Source organism: Malus domestica, chromosome 15, assembly GCF_042453785.1.
Source record: "Malus domestica chromosome 15, GDT2T_hap1".
Taxonomy (NCBI): domain Eukaryota; kingdom Viridiplantae; phylum Streptophyta; class Magnoliopsida; order Rosales; family Rosaceae; genus Malus; species Malus domestica.
The window spans coordinates 22,655,246-22,673,355 of NC_091675.1; the positions used below are offsets into that span (position 1 = coordinate 22,655,246).

The window sequence follows — 18,110 nt, forward strand, 5'->3', positions numbered from 1 at the left end:
CGAGTTAAGCCTTGTGATGCCATCTTTTGGATTGCCGCATATAAAATGTTGCCCCCTTATTTTTTTTATGCCTCGGCTGAACAGCCGAATGGTTAAGAAAATAAATTCTTATTTGTGATAGCTTGGCCTATTGAGAAAACTGGCAGCTCGACCAATCAAAGTTAGCAACGCTAATTATACCATCTTCTTAAGCATCGGCTGCATAGCCGAATGGTGAAGAAAATAAATTCTTATTTTTTTTTTTAAGAAACAAAAATAAGTGGTCGAACCATAATCAGGCGGAGGTTGACGATGCTTTATTCTAAGCCGAGATTTTTTAATATCAAAATTCTCAAATTTATTTCGCTCTAGGCTGAATAAAGAATTTTCTCCAAATATTTTTGCCTTGATGAAATATTTTTTATTTTCGGCCTTCGAATGTGTTGAACAATTATTATGCCCCCCCCCGAGGCATAATTACTTCTCCAATTTCGGCTTTCAACTTGAACAACTTAGCCGAACGAGATTTCTCCATATCGACTATATCACCAATAATCATATCGATTGGCGTGGTTTGTTCAGCTGAAACCATGAATTGGTCTTGTTCGTCATTGGAACACTTTTTTGATGAATCATTTCAGAGTCGATTTGTGGCTTAGAAACTTGAACCTTTTCCTCTAGGCCTACCAAACTTTCAGTCTCTACCGAAAAAACAGATGACCTAGGTTCTTCTTTGGTCGTCTCGACAATGTTCTGAGACTGGATTTTGACTGTGGCCAAAGCAGAAATTTGCCCCTCGGCCTTTTGCCTTTCAGAAATTCTACCCCATCTCTCGAAACGTTGTTTTTGCTCCTTTAATAGGCGATGAAACTCATCCTATGAAGCCTGATCGAGATATATCATGTGTACTTCGTAGTTTTAGCACTGGGTCCTACTGGGTGTGCCAAAATGTTGACCCTAAAAACTAGCAAGCCTACGTGGCGCACAGGCCGAGTAACTAATAAGCTAACTATGTCCTTCAGTTGTTTGTGGGGCGTGCCAACTCGTCGGCCGAGCTCGGCGGATGAGTAAAATGTATTGATGTTGTGTTGAGCGCACTGCTGACTTCTTAATCTTGCGACTACGGCCAAGGAAGGAACACGTCTCGGCCTTCGGGTTATAGAGCCTGAAGACAAGGCTTCTAGTTCTACGAAGTTCAATATCAAAATTGGTTTTCAATGTGCCGAACGTAATAACTTGTAACACCTCACTTTGACGAAAAGGCTAATGAGATGACCTCTGCCAATAAGGATTCGAAAATCCTTCTCGACCGAGACTTGGATAGATAACCAGTCGATCTCGACGTAGTGCTGTTTATCCAAACTGAAGGTGCTCCGCAATCGACTGATTCTACGGCAACAATGCTGTTTATCCAAACTGAAGATGTTCGCCGGTTGCCTTCATAGTGCTATTTATCCAAACTGAAGATGTGTTGGTGAAAAAGAAAATAAAAAATCTTAAGATGTTTGAGAGGTTTCGCGTAGAGTAAGGGTTTGCGCAGGGCAGTTTGTGTGTTGAGTTGGAGATCCTTTTTCGTTGCCATTGCATCTATATTTATAGGACTGAAGTACTTGCTTTGCACGGTAAGATAATGTTGCAGAGTTTAATTGCCACTCTAATTCCTGAAGTTAATTCGCATCAGAAACCAGAAATCAGGGCATATCCTTCAACCTGAGCCGTGGGATTTGTTCCAAGACTTTTCAAACCTAATAAAAGTCCATCTAGGCTTATCACATCACATTTCTAGCCCACCTAGGCGTCTCATCTCATCACCAAAACTCCATCAGTAGCCTTTATCCCATGCATGCATAATAAAATGAAATATAATCCCATCATGCATGCTTTATTATCTTATACTTTAAAGACCATCTTCCATCAAACACATGGCATCCAATTCTTGCACGGCATCAGTCAATCACGCATTCAATCTCATATGTATCTCCCCATAGTCTTTATCTGACCAATATTTAATTTGCATGCAAATTGTTGCTTAACCAGATAAGAGTCTCAAAGCTTGACATATAGTTTGCATCCCATTTATCTTATATAAAAACAATTCTTTACTAAAAGATAATTATTATGATAAAACCATAATAATATCTTTTAAGAACAAAATTATCTTCACCTTTTCATCCGTCGGTCTGGCACTATGCTCAACTAACGGCCTCGATTGCACGGGCCGATGGTGTAAATTTGGGTCCAAACAATACCAGAAGTGACTTTTTAGAGTAAAAGTGTTTGTAATGTTAAAAAGTCAACAATACCAGAAGTGTTTCGTTAAGAATCTCTTATTATATAGGAGAAAATGCCGATTTAATCCTTGAATTATCACTTCAGTGAAATTAGGTCCCTGAATTATTTTTTGGTAAAATAAGTCCCTAAATTCATTAAAAAATGCTAATTCCATCCCTACTATTATATTCAAAGCTATTTTATCGAATTTTTCGTCTACTTAAGTCACTTGACACACTTTAGAGTATAATACCATCACTTTCTCGCCTATAAGCCCTTAACATTTCATATAGGTTGCAAATTTAATGTCTAATTTACCCTCCAAAGTTAACTTACATATTTCTTATGAAAAACTACCAATTACCCTCCAAAGTTAACTTCATACACTATTTCTTTATGAAAAACTATCAATCTACCTTCCAATGTGTATCACATGCAAGTAACGTGACTTAAATTGATGAAAAATTGAATATAGTAGCTTCAAATATAATATTAGTGATCTAATTGACAGATTTTTATAATTCAAGAACTGATTTTTCTGAAAATATAGTTTAGGGACCTAATTTTCACCGAGGTGATAATTCAGGGACTAAATTGGCAGTTAGTACTACGGTCTAGTGATATTTCTCTTCACTTGTAAGTGAGATGTCTTAGGTTCTCGCCAAAGACGAATTTGAACCACATTATTGCTAGCTCATTATGAGGCTTAGCCTAATCTCCTATACCTTAGTGTATATAATATTGTTTGTTAAAAATAAGGATAATCAGATGATAAGCTAATTAAAGTTAGGGGTGGCGCCATTCAGATTATGATGTGATTTCATGTGAATAATTTAAGGGAAGTTGATGATTGGCATTTAGTTAATTGGCCGGCCGCAGATGACAAAATTAGTCTAATGAAATGCGACGTGCTGGAGTCAAATCATTTGGTGGATGGATTTGTTTCCTTCCGGAATTTTGGCCTCAGGTAAATTTCACCCAAAGATGAAATGCCAATCATTGCGAACCATTTGAAGAAGCATTCATATGAAATGCCACAAGTATGAGGCCAAAAGGATGGGCATCAGAATATGTACAATTTTTTTTTATTATTATTTTAAAATTCCTCGTAACACATCTTTATATGATATGTCACGAGGAATTAAAAATGCAAATTTAATTAACGTCTTCTCCCTATTTAATTTAATTCCTTGTTTAAAGGGTGTTTGGCTATGAGTTTTAACACTTGAGTCACATTTTTCTTATTCCTTACGTATTACGGTATTAGTAAACATAAAAGAGATGTTGAGAATTGAAGTTGTTGTTGTTCTTCTTCTTACATAATTAAGGATAATGCTTTTGGTATATAATTAAGGATAATGCTTGAGAAAGTTTGTGTTTCCCTTTAGGGAAATGCATATATCCCACTTCTTTCGAACAACATATATTAATTGTATAAGTTTCATAATCGAAAGTGTTTGAACTTTTGATCTTCATATGAAAATCATTCATACAAAAAATCATTCGAATCGAAGATCATTTAGTTATTCGCAAAAAAAGTGAAATATGTGCAATCTTCCATTGAGGAACGCAAGTATTATTCTATAATTAACTGAATCCATAATCTTGTTTCTCTTAACTCTCTTTCCTCGCCCAAGTCGACTGTTCACCACCCAGAATAGCTAGCATTAACTAGAGGCTTAATGATGATACAAATATTTGCTAATCAAACAGATTCCCCACCAATCTTTTGGTCTAACTGATTAATTATCATTCATAACCATAAAGCGAGTGACCACTACGCAAATGAGAAACCTAGCTTTAGTGCCAATCAATCACAACATGCATGATTCACGTATTGAAGACAAGATCTTTACCTATTTGAGCACTCGATCGCATGAGTGCAAGTTGTATTCGATCGCGTGATTCAATTTGAAGACAAATGTCTCAGTCCTCCTCCCATTAGTTAGAAAAAATAGCAACCGGCTTAGGTGCAAGATACTAGTTTATTGGTACTTTATGAATTAGAATTAATTATTTTATTTTATAATTTCGATTTATATGTTTGATGAAACTTTTTTATTTTATAGTTTCGGTGCTTTATGTATTAGAATTAATTATTTTCTGTACCTCCCTAACATCTCAAGCCAAAAACACATCGTAACAAATTTCCTATAATCTAGCCATTTGATTATACTCTCTCCCTTTCGAGATAATTGCAAAAAAAAGTGGTTAGATTCAATTTATTTTCACCATAATCCCTGCAAGATAGGAATGATTATCTACAATGTAAAATATTATTTTTAAATCCCACGAAATTAAGCGTACCCAAATAAGTTTTTATTAAAAGAAAATAGGATTGAAAATGACACACCTCGACCGAAGTCGAGACGTGTTGGCCGTCACGTGAGCATCTAAGTGAGAGTCTAAGAAAGGATGCTAGTGAGAAATGATGCTAGTGAAAGTCTAAGTGTATAAATACACTTTCAGAGCAATAAGAAAGTCTAGTTGCAATCAAGTAGGACAATTACTAAGATACAACACCCGAAGGTGAATCCTACTATTTCGGATTCTGTCAGAACACCGTTAGATTCCTCGTGGCCACCAAACTCTGCTACCTAAAACTTGGAGGGGCGAAAAACAAAGTTGAGTGGGTCAGTAAAAACACAATTACATGAAAACCTTATTTTCCTTTGAATATGCTAACCCCTCGCCGTAAAACAAGTATATAGATACTTTCCCAGAAATAGAATACATAGCTATGTATATATCTCAAATCATGCTCAAAAATCAAGATTCATATTTGTATGTATATATATGCCATGCGTATGCCATGCCCAATAACATAAAAATACCAAAAGTAAGCCAGGTGATGCAATTCACAATAACCATCTACTAGCCGAAGTCACCTGATGTGATCTACACGGCAGAATCTAGAGCTCATCTCAAGCACATATCTCATCATATAAATCATCATGTATATACGTTACATATCTCATCATATCTCATCATGTATACACATATCTGCACACGAGTCGGAACCACCTCACATGGTCAGACCGACAAGACTGGGTGTAAAATAATAATACGCTCTAGTGCTACGATCACGTGAAGATTGTATGATAAATCGCGGGTCACCTACGAGTTAGACCCACTCAAAGTGGTCTATACGACAGGACTGTGCACCTAACTTGGATCCAATATGAGCGTGTGGTGCGGGAGGTGAACATCACGTGAAGGACTATGCCCCTAATTCTGGGCAGGAGCACTAACACCGAGGTGCAAATTATGAGCTCTAATATACATCTCAACATCATCATCATCATCATATCTCATAACCATTATCAGCATAATGTACTTACCTGTAGCTTACTTGGGCCTCCATAGCACCATGTAACAATATACATAATTATGATAATGCATATACTAAAATATGAGGCATATATGACATGGCATTTAAATCACATTTCCTTTAAATACGTTTTCTGGGAAAAACGTCAAGTGTGTGTGTATATATATATGTATATACTGGAAATAACTGCCCACTCACTGATATGTAGTTGGGTCATAAAATCGTGCCTAGCCTAGCTACGCTCGTCCTCCGAATAGGTCTCGCCTATAGGAGAAATACTGAAATAACATTATTTCAATGTACATATACCAAACTATGTAATAACTTTTCATAAATAGCTCAAATTGGGTATATGAATATACCACAGTGACCTACACAATCTCAGGATCATCCCCATATTTTTAAAATAATTTTTCATCCATCCACGCGCCGGCAAGTGCACGGCAAGACGCGCGGCCACACGCAAGGAACCCTAACGGAAACAGTAATGGCAATTAAGGAATATTCCATTAAATTCTAACAGATTTCGTTAAACTTAACTGACGGCGTCAGAATATTCCGTCAAAATTGACAGAATATTCTGTCGTCTTCAACCTCAGACTCCGGGGACTATCGCCATCGCCGGAAAACTGGGAATTTTTCAAATCACTATATCTCACTCATTTCTTCACCATTTTCTATGAAATTTGCACCAATGGAAAGCTAGAGATGAGTAGAACAACGTTATACCTAATTTAGGACCTGTAACCCACGAATTCTTGCCAGAGAAATTCGAGAAAACCGGCCAACTTCGAAACTAGCTATCCCGACGTCCAATTTCTTCCAACGAACTACTCCGAGCCTCGTGAGGACCTCCTAAAGCTCCCTGTGTCCTTAAAATTCCCTTAAACACAAGATTTTACGTCCACATGAATAGTACCTCAAATCGGAGCTAGGATTTTCACGATTTTTTCGAGGGTTCCCTTACCTAAAAATGGTACCTTTGAACTCATATGGTCCTCACGAACACAATGGTGATCTTAAAACCTTCGATCCACAAGGTTTGAGAGGGTTCTTGGTCCGTATGAAGAAGGGAGAGAGAGAGAGTACGGGAGGGTGAGAGAGAGAGAGAGAAAGTGATACTTTTGTGTGTGTGTGGTTTACAAACAACCAACCAATCACCACCAATTCCTTTAGTTCCAATTGGTCCCAAAAACTTAGGAATTTAACATATTAGTCCACTTGTAATAGCATGTCACACACAACACATCTCAACGCCTACGGGCATTTTAGTCTTTTCACATTAACAATAATTGTTTCTCGGGACGGGCTGTCATAGAAAACAATATAAACGTACCAATAAACAATGTGTATGAAATCGAACATACCTAAATGAAAAATAATGTACCAATATTAACAATATGTACCAAATCAAATGTACCAAAACTGCAAATAAACGTACCAATCAATGATTTTACAAATATAAACATACCCACCAATAATATATGCATAATGTATTGTACCTAATAACAGTTCGTCAACAACTATATGTAATAAACCATCAAAGAAAAATATTTCACAAAAAACAAAAAAAAATTGAAAAAATTACACAGAACTTGTTATGTTGGATCACAACTATTTGAAAAAAAATTAATAAAAAAAAAACCATTTGGGAAAAGAGATAATATTAAATGTTTGTAAAACAAAAAAAAATAAATGTTATCGAAGAAACGTATTTGAAAGAAAGAGAAAATATATTTAAAGGAAAACTAATGAAAATGGCTTGAAAACTTTGAGATTTAATGATAAGGACAAAATAAAGGGTAAAGTGAATAGTACCAAGTTTGACTTTTTAGTGTAAAAATATGGTTTTTCGTTAAAGTGAACAGTACCGTGGCATTTTCGTTAAAACTCCCTATATTTAATAACTAATATTTCCACTGAATAAGGAAAAACGCATCAAACAACTAAATGGATAAATTTGAAAATTATTTTAATTACAAAAATACAATAATGACATGTAATTTTTTTTCTTCGAATAATGACATGTAATTTAATTTAACAAAAAATGTTGAGGATTGGTCAAAGCACTTTAATCAAATTTTAAAAAGGCACAAATATTTAGTCTAGACTCTAGATGATATAGAAAATTTGTAGGGAATTCTAATTAATAAATAGACAAACATCATACATCCAAGACACACAAATTATGAATATCATTTAACAAAATTGTTAAAATTTTCAATTTGGGTGATGTTTTGGCCATGCGAGGCTGATTATCTTTCAGGGAAACCTAAACAATTGATGGTTCAAATTATTAAATTACGTATAATAGCGAGAATCTTTCAAAAAACTTATTTCAGGGACTTCCCAATTGAAACTCTTTAATGCATGTTTTTGGTGCTCTTAATACATTGTTCAACTTTGATTAAGGGGTGTGCTATCCACACATCCTATTTTACTTCTCACACACCTCTTGATAATTTATGTTCGTTGATCTTCTTCAATTCATCCGATCCGATGGCCGAAAATTAAAAAGGTGTGAGAGAAGTAAAATGGGGTGTGTGGATATCACATCCCTTGATTAATTATGACAATAGACTTGTACTCGATTGGTTTAGAGAATTCGCTAGTACACTTGAATTTGATTCCTCCCTCCGCTAACATCACATCAACGATAGAAAAAGAAAGGTGAAAAAAATCCATCTATTCAAGTAAACTAACTGTGAATCTGGAGCAATTATTTCTTGTTTTCTGTACTTTTTCTTTCCGACAAATTCAATTTTGTAAAATAGAAGGATCGAAGATCTAGGGAAGTGATGTATTCATGATAGGAAAAGTTGTTACATTCTAAACATCACTTCTCTAGATCTTCCATCCTTCTAAACATCACTTCCAACAAATTCAATTATTGTTTGAATCAACTCATATATCACTTGCTCGTTAGAGTGGAAAAGTTGTTACATTGTAGCGATTTGCTTTGAGACGACTAACGGCCAAACATTCTCAACAATAATAACAAAATCGCGTTGAGATAAGTACATAATATTTTCAAAATTAAGATTGAATCGATCAATATTTTGTGCATTTAAGTAAAAGTCCACGAAAAGAAATGTAGCAAGTGGACAGTGTCGATACATTCCTAATAATTGCAAGGTTACTATGAAAAATAATTGAATGTAATATGACATGCCACATTGATTTCCCACGTGGTTGGGGGAGGTGATCCAATAAAATAATTAGCCCAATAAGTTAATTAAGCCATATCCCCTTAATTAGCTCAGTTCTCATTCTAATTAGCTCAAGTCTGAATCTGGGCTGTCGACCTCACGAATCCAGGGCCCTACTAATTGTGTTTCTCAGATCACTCTTTTGGGTTGATCATACTTGAAGAGCAAACAGTTTAGGTTTGGTTTTCACTCTTCAAGTTCATAGGTTAGGGTTTTGACTCCTCATCCCGCACGCCGACATTTCAACCTAACACATGAATAACACACGTTGGATGATGCGTGTAAGTCGCTGAGCTCAACACATTGGCAACAACATGAAGAGACCCGGTATCATTTAAACTGTTATGCATGATTCTAATTCCCTGATTGTGGCCCCAAATGCATCGACAAGGAGACCGGAGAAGGGGGTGGTAGGCTTAGTAGGGCTCTCACCCCGGTCGTTATCCATACGACCATACAAATGACTTACTCTCGCTTAAATTCTTTGACGCACATTCAACCGTCAAAGTCTGCTTGTAATTGAGTTTTACTTGAAAAAGGAAGAAGATTAATAAGATTGGTTGTTGATGTTGGGGGAATAGTTTGAACTTGGGGGCAATCAGCAATTGGGGAAGCGGCGAAGTTATTGAATTGGTTGGTACACTGAGACATCAAGCGTAGCTTAGGTCGCATGGGCTTCCACAGTATGCATACTATCACATGCCAAGGGTCCCTCTCGGAGGCTTCCCTTCTGAGAGAGATGCTTTTTGACCCACACTGCTCACAAGAACAAGGCAACAAAACAACACTACACAGAAGAAAGAAACTCTTCACTCCCTCCATGATTTTACTGCTTTGCATATTAATGGATAAGAAACCCTAATCGACACGAAGGACGTGGCCCTACTGAGCACAATCACATTCAAACTTACTGCATCTCTCATGCATCCTGGTCATCCCACCATCCCTACTGTCCTTCCCATATTATGATTGTGTTCATGAAAGAAACAGAGAAGTTTCTAAAAGGATAGATAGATATAATAATACTACCTACCTTCAAGAAATTTGAGCATGGGGTTTCCAATAGAGTCTACAAACGAATACATATGCTCGTGAGAAGATGCGATGCATTCTCTGTGTTTGAAGCTGGTGAAATAATCCCATTGATGACAACTTGACTAGGGGTCTATCAATGAAGAATTGAAGAAGATAATTCAAACGTATTGTGGGAACTAACACCCCCGATTTCGAGTTCTTGCTTGTTTCTTTTTCCCCCACATGGAATATTTCAGACTCAGAATTGCAGGCCTTCTGTGAAGAGCGCCCGGAAATTCTCTCTTTAACCAACAAATTCAATAGGAACTGATTCCTGTAATGGCTCCACGAGAGAGACGGAGCTGTACATTTAAAGAAATACATGATGAACCAAATATGTTTTTTGAAGTTCCCCAATTATAGCAGAATCAAAGTAGACACCGAGCGATGCTCTACTCAGCTGCCAAATAAAACCAATTACCATTGAGAAATGCACAGTGAAATCCACACAACATGCTAAGATCTTTCCTCCTGATTCTATGCATTCTCAGGCTAAAGCTTCAAGTGATGCTTAATGGTTCTTCCCATTGCCAAGTGTGAGCTCCAGATCATCCGCTCCTACCTCATGTATTCTCTCACCCTCCCAAGCTTTCACTGTGCCACTCTCAAACTCAAAATCCGAGCCTCGTCCCCTCTCTGCAGTGCTTGCCCATCCCATCCCCACATGGGCTTCAACAGCATCCTGAAGAACATTCTGCTCAGCCACTGGTTTCATAAGATTAAATGTGGGTGAAGGCGGAGCAACTAAGGGTGCCCCTGTCTGAAAGCTGACCCAACGACCAGAGTCCACAGTGGAAGCATCAGACTCATCACATTCTGGTATTGTGGCAGGTGTAAGATGGTGTCGACGTGTAGGACTTGAAGGGGCAGAGGCCGCGAAAAGAGGGTGGCGCAGGGAGTTTATGCAGCCATTAGTAAGGGAGTCCCAATCAGGTTTTCGCTTTGAACCTCTTGAGGTTGGAGAAGAAAGAGGTGGAGTTACAGGAGCACTATTGGATATTCTAAGAGGAGGAAGATTCGTGGGAATGGAAGCTATGTTACGCAGGAACGGAAGAAGGTAAGAGGGGTTTCCATCAAAACGAGTAGGACTTGGGAAAGAGGAGGAGGATGGACTGGCATGGTAAGATGGCACAGGACTTGGGAAAGCTGAGGATTGTGGACTTTGTTGAATAGAGGAACATGCACTCATATTTGTTGGGGCGCCTGCAATTTCCATTGGAGATGGCTTGCATCCCTGCATCCAAAACAAGCATTCCGCACACAAACTCAACAAAAAAGGATACAATATGAACGAATAAACCAATTAACAGAAAGCTAAATCAGCAAATATAGCTTTAAAATTCCTGGGTTTTCCCCTAATGTCAATTGAAATCCAACATATTGACACATGGAGCAGAGTAAATTGATGACCTGCTGAACCCTTAGAGCAAAGAAAAACAAATACTTTCGAGAACAAACAACATCGGAGATCTCACAAAAGATTGAAGACAAAATTGCATGCCTAAATCTCAACCATTTCACCCACAACTTTCAACAAATCAAGACAATTTCATAATCCATCTTCTTAATCTAGTGAGAGACCCAATTCATGATAATCCAGATCCTGACTCATATCAGAACCAGAACAGAGAAACAGTAATGCAAAAAACAGAAGGGTTTGGTTATTTTGTGAGAACAAAAAGCTTCCCACTAATTAAGATCAACAAGAAACAAGCTCCTTAAGCTGGAATCACCAAGCTTCAATCCACACCTCCTTATCCAATGATCCTCAAAGATCAAAACCCAGCTGGGATTTCAACAAGAAAGCAAGGATTCACAAAATCAACCAAAACCAAGTCCAATATGATTTTGCATGCAGAGATCTATGAAACCCAAAAGCGAAAAGCAAAAGCAGAAACCCAGTTATAGAAAAAGCGGATTCAGTCAAATCTGCATAACAGTCGGATGAAATCCCACAAACCTTGCGGTAGGTGGTGCCATCCTCTTCCACAACCCAGCCAGCTTCAGCACAGAGAGCTTTCAAGACCTCGTTGTTATCGCAGTGCTTGGGAAGCTTGTAGCTTCCCTGAGCTCTGAGACCAGAATACATCTTAGCAGCAATGGCTCTTCTCCTCCTCTCTCTCCTCTTATTGTTCTCTCTCTCTTTCCATGTTGGTAACCTCCCCGATGAACCACCGCCTGTCATTTAGCTTTTCCGAGACGGCCACCTCCTACCCTTCTGAGCTTTCTCTCTCTAGAATCTGTTTTCTCGTGGGAGAGAGGCAGAGAGAGAGAGGGGTATGGTATGGTATGGTATGGTATGGTATGGTGTGTTGCAGTGGGAAGGGGAGGGACGAGGAAGAGGGAGCACTATTTTTCTGGCTGTCCCACGAGGAAAGTGCTTTCTTTATTCAAAGGGTCTCGATCCTCTTCCCTATTCACACAGATCATGCAAATTGGATTTCCAAAGGCACAATTTTTTATAATAAGTTGGTAATTAGGGTTTAATGTTAATGAGGTGGGAATTTTTTAATGGAATCCAAATCTTGGGTAGTAATTTGATTTAAGCTCGAAAAATTGATATCTACGTTCGCTTGAAAAATAAGCAACGTGATGGATGGAATAAAAAAATTTCAACTCAATTGAAATAAGTCTGTACTTGGAAAGATGTAAACGAAATTAACTATGATTTCTTTTGTATTTTAGTTTGTGTAATGTATACGAGAGAAAAGAGTGAGGAGGTTGTGTTTAGTACGGAGTTGTGATCCAAAACGACTAGAAAAACATTACAAAATATGTCTGTTACGATTAGATTGTAAACTCAGATAAAATCATGGTAATTGACAACGATTTTTTGACGTGACTTTCAAACTTGAAAGTAGGCATGTTAAGATCTAAAGGAGGAAACCCAGACAAACCCAGACCATTCAAAGTAATGTGTTAGATGTAGACCTATTTTATTCACTCGAGTAAACATATTGCAATCTCATCATGTCAAAATAACACTCTACTTCCATTTTCGACCATATTAACAGCTCGAGGCATAGATTTTGTAGTATGTTTCGGAATATCTTATTAATTAGAGCATAATAAAATTTCAGAATTTATAAATTGATAGTTGAAAATATAATAAACTTAATACTAAGGACGATACAATAAGACTGAAGAAGCCCATAGGTTAGGGCAAAGCGGTGAACTTGATGTGCATTGTTGTTCTTTACGAAATGACAGTTCTTTGCCCAAATCAAGATCATGTTTGATTAAGAAGGAAAATCTGTTAAGATTCTTGCGATGAAAATTAATACTATAAATAGTCTCTGATAGTCTCTAGTCAATTATTTGATCATTTCGTAAAAAATTACCGTTAATTTAAAAGTATTTTTATCAAATTAACTTTTTCACGTGAATTGATAGTTTCTTTAACAAAGGTTCTTCGTAAAATTATTAAAATGATTTATAGTAAACAATCAAAAAGCCAAAATAATTCGTCTCTCCGGTATTTGGGGATTGCTCTGACGTGATGTTCAGTTTGAACGGTATAGATATGGACAAACAATGAGCTCAGAAATTGAAAAAAAGTTGTAGGGCCCGCCCGTCCTCCCTCCATCTTAATAGCCCAATCAAGTTAGACCCGCTGTTACTTTTTCTGCCAACAGGATCCTCTCCAGAATTTTTTGGTAAGGATTCCTAAAATTCGTAAGGTTCATTTATCCTACATCTTGCAATTAATTTTTATTAAGTATTATTTATATTTAATTTTAAATAAAAATATTTAAAATAATTTCTAACCGCACCACATACGATAAACAAATATGATTTAAGAATTTCTGGAATCTTCACAAAAAGAATCCGACAAGAATTCGAATTCTTTTTCAAGGATGCAGTGGTCAGTCGACTCCACACTACGAGACACAAGAACCTATATACAAGTATTATACGAAAACACGCCTCTAGGCCCCCCAATCAAAGGCCCCACCCCAACCTCATCTTGAGAAATTTTTCAGTGTGATCGGTGCACGATGTGGTATATCACGTGTCACTATACCAATTGTGAGATATGTGTATTAAAAAGTTAATAACTTAAAAAATAAAATTTTCCACCATTTATATAAAAACACGTAGTGTACCCTCCGTATTCCAATCATAATGAAAATTTTCTCTCCCAACTCAGCCATCTACGACGGGGACCATGACAACCCTTGACGTGTCCACCAGTGGCTTTTCACGTGATTGTGGTTCCCACCTAATCTCTTTTCCTTTTCTTTTTTCTTTTTAATTTTTTGTTAATACAAAGTTATATTTCTAATATAAATTACTCCAAAAAATGGGAAGATTTGCTCAAAAAAATGTTGTGAGTTAAAGATGAATGCTCCGATTTCTAGAACAATTTAGTGCTTGCTTTTCTTTCAAACTTTTGAATACTATGTTGGACTAAAAATCTAAAGCCTAACTTTTAAACAAGCATGGGGTTAAGTCCTTTTAACAAAAACTATTTTGGTGTAACCACGTAACACTGTGACGTGACGTTGACAGTTGTTTTAATAACATCTTTAAAAGACTTGTTAGATAAGTTGGACGTAACTAAGTTTTGCCGTCATGTTGCGTCTCATATCTAATGATACATTGTCAAGTATATTTTCAAGTATAAGTGTTTTCTTTATATGATAATGTATTATTAAATTGAGACGCCACATAGCAATAACCTGTTTTATGTAAGGTTTACTCCCACGATAGTTCAAAAATTGGAAACATAAGATATTCACACACTTAGGGCGCGTTTACTAATCCTTAACTCAAATTGAGAAGAATTGAATTGAGGATGGATTGAAATGAGGTGGAATTAGAATCAGATTCATGTTGAATTTGTTTACTAAAACTGTCTGGAATCGGAGTATGTCACATCCCGACCCGGGCCCCCACCATATCCCGGGCTCGACTCCGTCGTAACACGATATTGTCCGCTTTGGGCTCCGACCACGCCCTCACGATTTTGTTTCTAATAACTCACACGAGAACTTCCCAATGGGTCACCCATCATGGGATTGCTCTCGCACGAACTCGCTTAACTTCGAAGTTCCTACAGAACCCGAAGCCAATGAGCTCCCAAAAAGCCTCGTGCTAGGTAGAGATGAGAATATACATATAAGGCTTACAGGATCCACTCTCCTGGGCGATGTGGGATGTTACAGAATAGGAATGATATTGAGTCCGTATAAGTTGTTTACTAATTCACTTCAATCGGAATTAAAACTAGGTTGATTACTAAATTGCCCTTACATAAATAAATTATTTTTATACTAATTAATTAAGTTAAATTTCTTAATTAAATTTATATAATAAAATTTAGCTATATAAAAATATAAAAATAGGTTTTATTTATTTATTAAAAGATAGTTATTTTCATCCATCCCCCACATCTCTATATTTCCCACACCTCCCTTTCATCCTGAAGGTCCAATTGCACTGCCTTCCACCCACTCCTGCCTTTCCTTGCTCTGTTTCTATCTTTCACCAATTTATGCATGCATAGCCACCGCCCCATAGCTAGGCCATTCTTGGTCCAGTGCAGAGTAGTCTCGTCGTCGTCTCGATCCCGGTCCATTAGTCTCGTCGTCGTCTCGATCTCGGTCCATTACGTTAGTTAAGAGTGCAACGATCGAATTCAGGTAAAAGCCCAGCAATTCGGTGAAACGAATGGAGATTAGGTTAGGTATGTGATGCGGCCCTACGTGGTAGAAGGTGTAGTGTTAACAGAGATGGAGAATGAGCAAAGCTAGATGAGTGTTACATGAAGGGCAATGTTGGGAAACAAGTGAGGGCATAATTGGTAGAAGAAATCCATTCCGGATTCATCAGGTATCCAGGAATTGAAATACCTTTCTCATGTAGGGAGTCCAATTCCTCCAAAATAACGAGTGGGATTCCCAAATTGGTGTGGATCCCACATACAATTTAATTCCCCAAAGTTAAGTAAACGAAGGAGTATTGTCACACCCCGGCCCGAGGTGGATCACTTCCTGGGCCCGCTCCACCACCGTAGCATGATATTATCCGCTTTGGGCCCTGATCACGCCCTCACGATTTTGTTTCTGGGAACTCACACGAGAACTTCCCAGTGGGTCACCCATCATGGGAGTGCTCTCGTGCGCTACTCGTTTAACTTCGGAGTTCCGATGGAACCCGAAGCCAGTGAACTCCCAAAAAGCCTCGTGCTAGGTAGGGATGAGAATATACATTTAAGGATCATTCCCCTGTGCGATGTGGGATGTTACAATCCACCCCCCTTAGGGGCCCGACGACCTCGTCAGCACACCACGGCCAGGGTTAGGCTCTGATACCAATTGTCACACCCTAGTCGGGGGCGGATCACTTCCCGGGCCCGCTCCACCACCGTAGCACGATATTGTCCACTTTGGGCCCTAACCACGCCCTTACGGTTTTGTTTCTGGGAACTCACATGAGAACTTCCCAGTGGGTCACCCATCATGGGAGTGCTTTCATGCGCTACTCACTTAACTTCGGAGTTCTGATGGAACCCGAAACCAGTGAGCTCCCAAAAGGCCTCGTGCTAGGTAGGGATGGGAATATACATTTAAGGATCACTCCCCTGGACGATGTGGGATGTTACAAGTATTCCGTAATCGGAATACAACTCTTTAAATTGATTCCGATTACAAGACATAAACACGCCCTTAGGTTTGAATAAGGCATGCATGTGAAAGAGGATTCTCTCCGGAGCAATTCTATCAGGATTCGAGAATCAATAAATCTTAATCATTAAAAATAGATTTTACGATCAGAAATTCTCTTTATTTTTTCACGTACAATACTCTTTCACATATCTGCCCTTCTTGCCTGCCATGGATTCCAGTAAGAGGTTTCGACGGCCAACGAGTTGGGTAACCTCATCCTCATCCTCACTAAACTCTGTAATGTAACAGATTTTCTCCTTCAGATTCACTTCTTCACCACTCACAAGTCACCCATTACCATGATAGTCGTCATCCCACCCTCATCCCCTCCTCCTCCCTCCCCCATCAACTGCACCCTTTTCCCTCTGGTTTCATGGCCGCATGATTAAATTTAAAAGAACACTAACGAAAAGTCCAAAAAAACTTTAATTGTAATAAAAAATGACAAATAAAGGTGTAGTGAATAGTACTAGAAAAAGGTAAAAAACTGGTTTTTCGTTAAAAGTGAACAGTACCAGGAATGTTTCGTTAAAACTATATAAATTTAATGGCTATAATTAATGAGTCCATTGGCTCTGGAAGCAAAGTTCTAGAGACAATCTTAGTTCCCAATGCATGCATCCATTCAATGCAAGGGCACCAAAAGCCAATTGTCGTTGCTTGACTAATATGGAAATATATGCAATTGGAAGATGTCACAAAATGTATCAGAATAACAATTAACAAAGAAGCTTTAATTAACTTTTAAACCTAAATTTATGAACAATCAGCACGTGTGGATCTAGCTAATTAAGGTTGATGTGTTGTGAGCTGGGTGCTGTGGTCAGTGGCTGAGTCAAGTCGTTGAGGCGTGAAGGCAATAAAACCTGGCACACGTGTGGGGGGACAGATAGCCATGTGTGCCGTTTATGCGGGGACCCAAATTCTGTGACTTATTCTTCTTCTTATAATGTAGAAAGGGTCATCCCCTAATCTTATATTCAGTCCTCACCATTGGTCCAAGAGACCACGTGGGGGCCCATTAGTCCCAAACCATTCCCTTGGAATTAACAAATAAATTTATAAGGATAAATTACATTTTACCACCTCAAGTTTGAGTGTAATTACAACATCATACATCATCTTTAAAACATTTCAATCTCATACATTACTTATTATTTCATTTCAGTTTTATACAATCGTTAGCAAATTTGTTAAATTAACCATTAAGTGATGGCATGGTAATAATGTGTTTTATATTCTTGTTGACGTGGTTGACAACTTCTGACACATGGCCAAACAAATAATATTTTATTTAAAACTTAAAAATGAAAAAAAATCAAGGCCAGATTTTTCAAACCACCCTACCTCTTTGGAGAAGATGCACCAACGGCGGCGGCAGTGAATCCCTGTCTGCCATGATATCCTCTCTACTGAGCCCTCATTCTCTGCCACTATACCTTCTCCACGAATCCCTCCAGCTCCCACCTCCTCCTCAATGTCGGCGACCTCCGCCTGAAATCATGGTCATCTGGTTGCTGGGTTTTAAAGCTTGAAGCTTGCAAATGGTGGGTTTTTTTTATCTGATTTGTGCTC

At 38.0% G+C, this 18,110-nt stretch overlaps 1 protein-coding gene across 1 annotated transcript; it reads right to left on the reverse strand.

Annotated features, from left to right (window-relative positions):
* Nucleotides 1-10,120: 10,120 nt before the first annotated feature.
* On the reverse strand, nucleotides 10,121-12,315 carry LOC114821340 (BES1/BZR1 homolog protein 2-like). The gene is made up of 2 exons (XM_070814644.1): nucleotides 11,825-12,315; nucleotides 10,121-11,098 (listed from the first exon to the last, which is right to left on the reverse strand). Exons 1-2 carry the CDS (start codon nucleotides 12,047-12,049, stop codon nucleotides 10,376-10,378), a joined length of 948 nt encoding a protein of 315 aa, XP_070670745.1. The 5' UTR covers nucleotides 12,050-12,315; the 3' UTR covers nucleotides 10,121-10,375.
* Between the last annotated feature and the right edge of the window lie 5,795 nt (nucleotides 12,316-18,110).

Excerpts from the sequence above, each read along its gene's own strand:
- LOC114821340 (XM_070814644.1), bottom strand. The coding sequence starts at position 12,049 with ATGACAGGCGGTGGTTCATCGGGGAGGTTACCAACATGGAAAGAGAGA. Across the intron at positions 11,099-11,824 it reads ATGGCACCACCTACCGCAAG|GGATGCAAGCCATCTCCAAT; the intron begins GTTTGTGGGATT and ends TTTTGGATGCAG.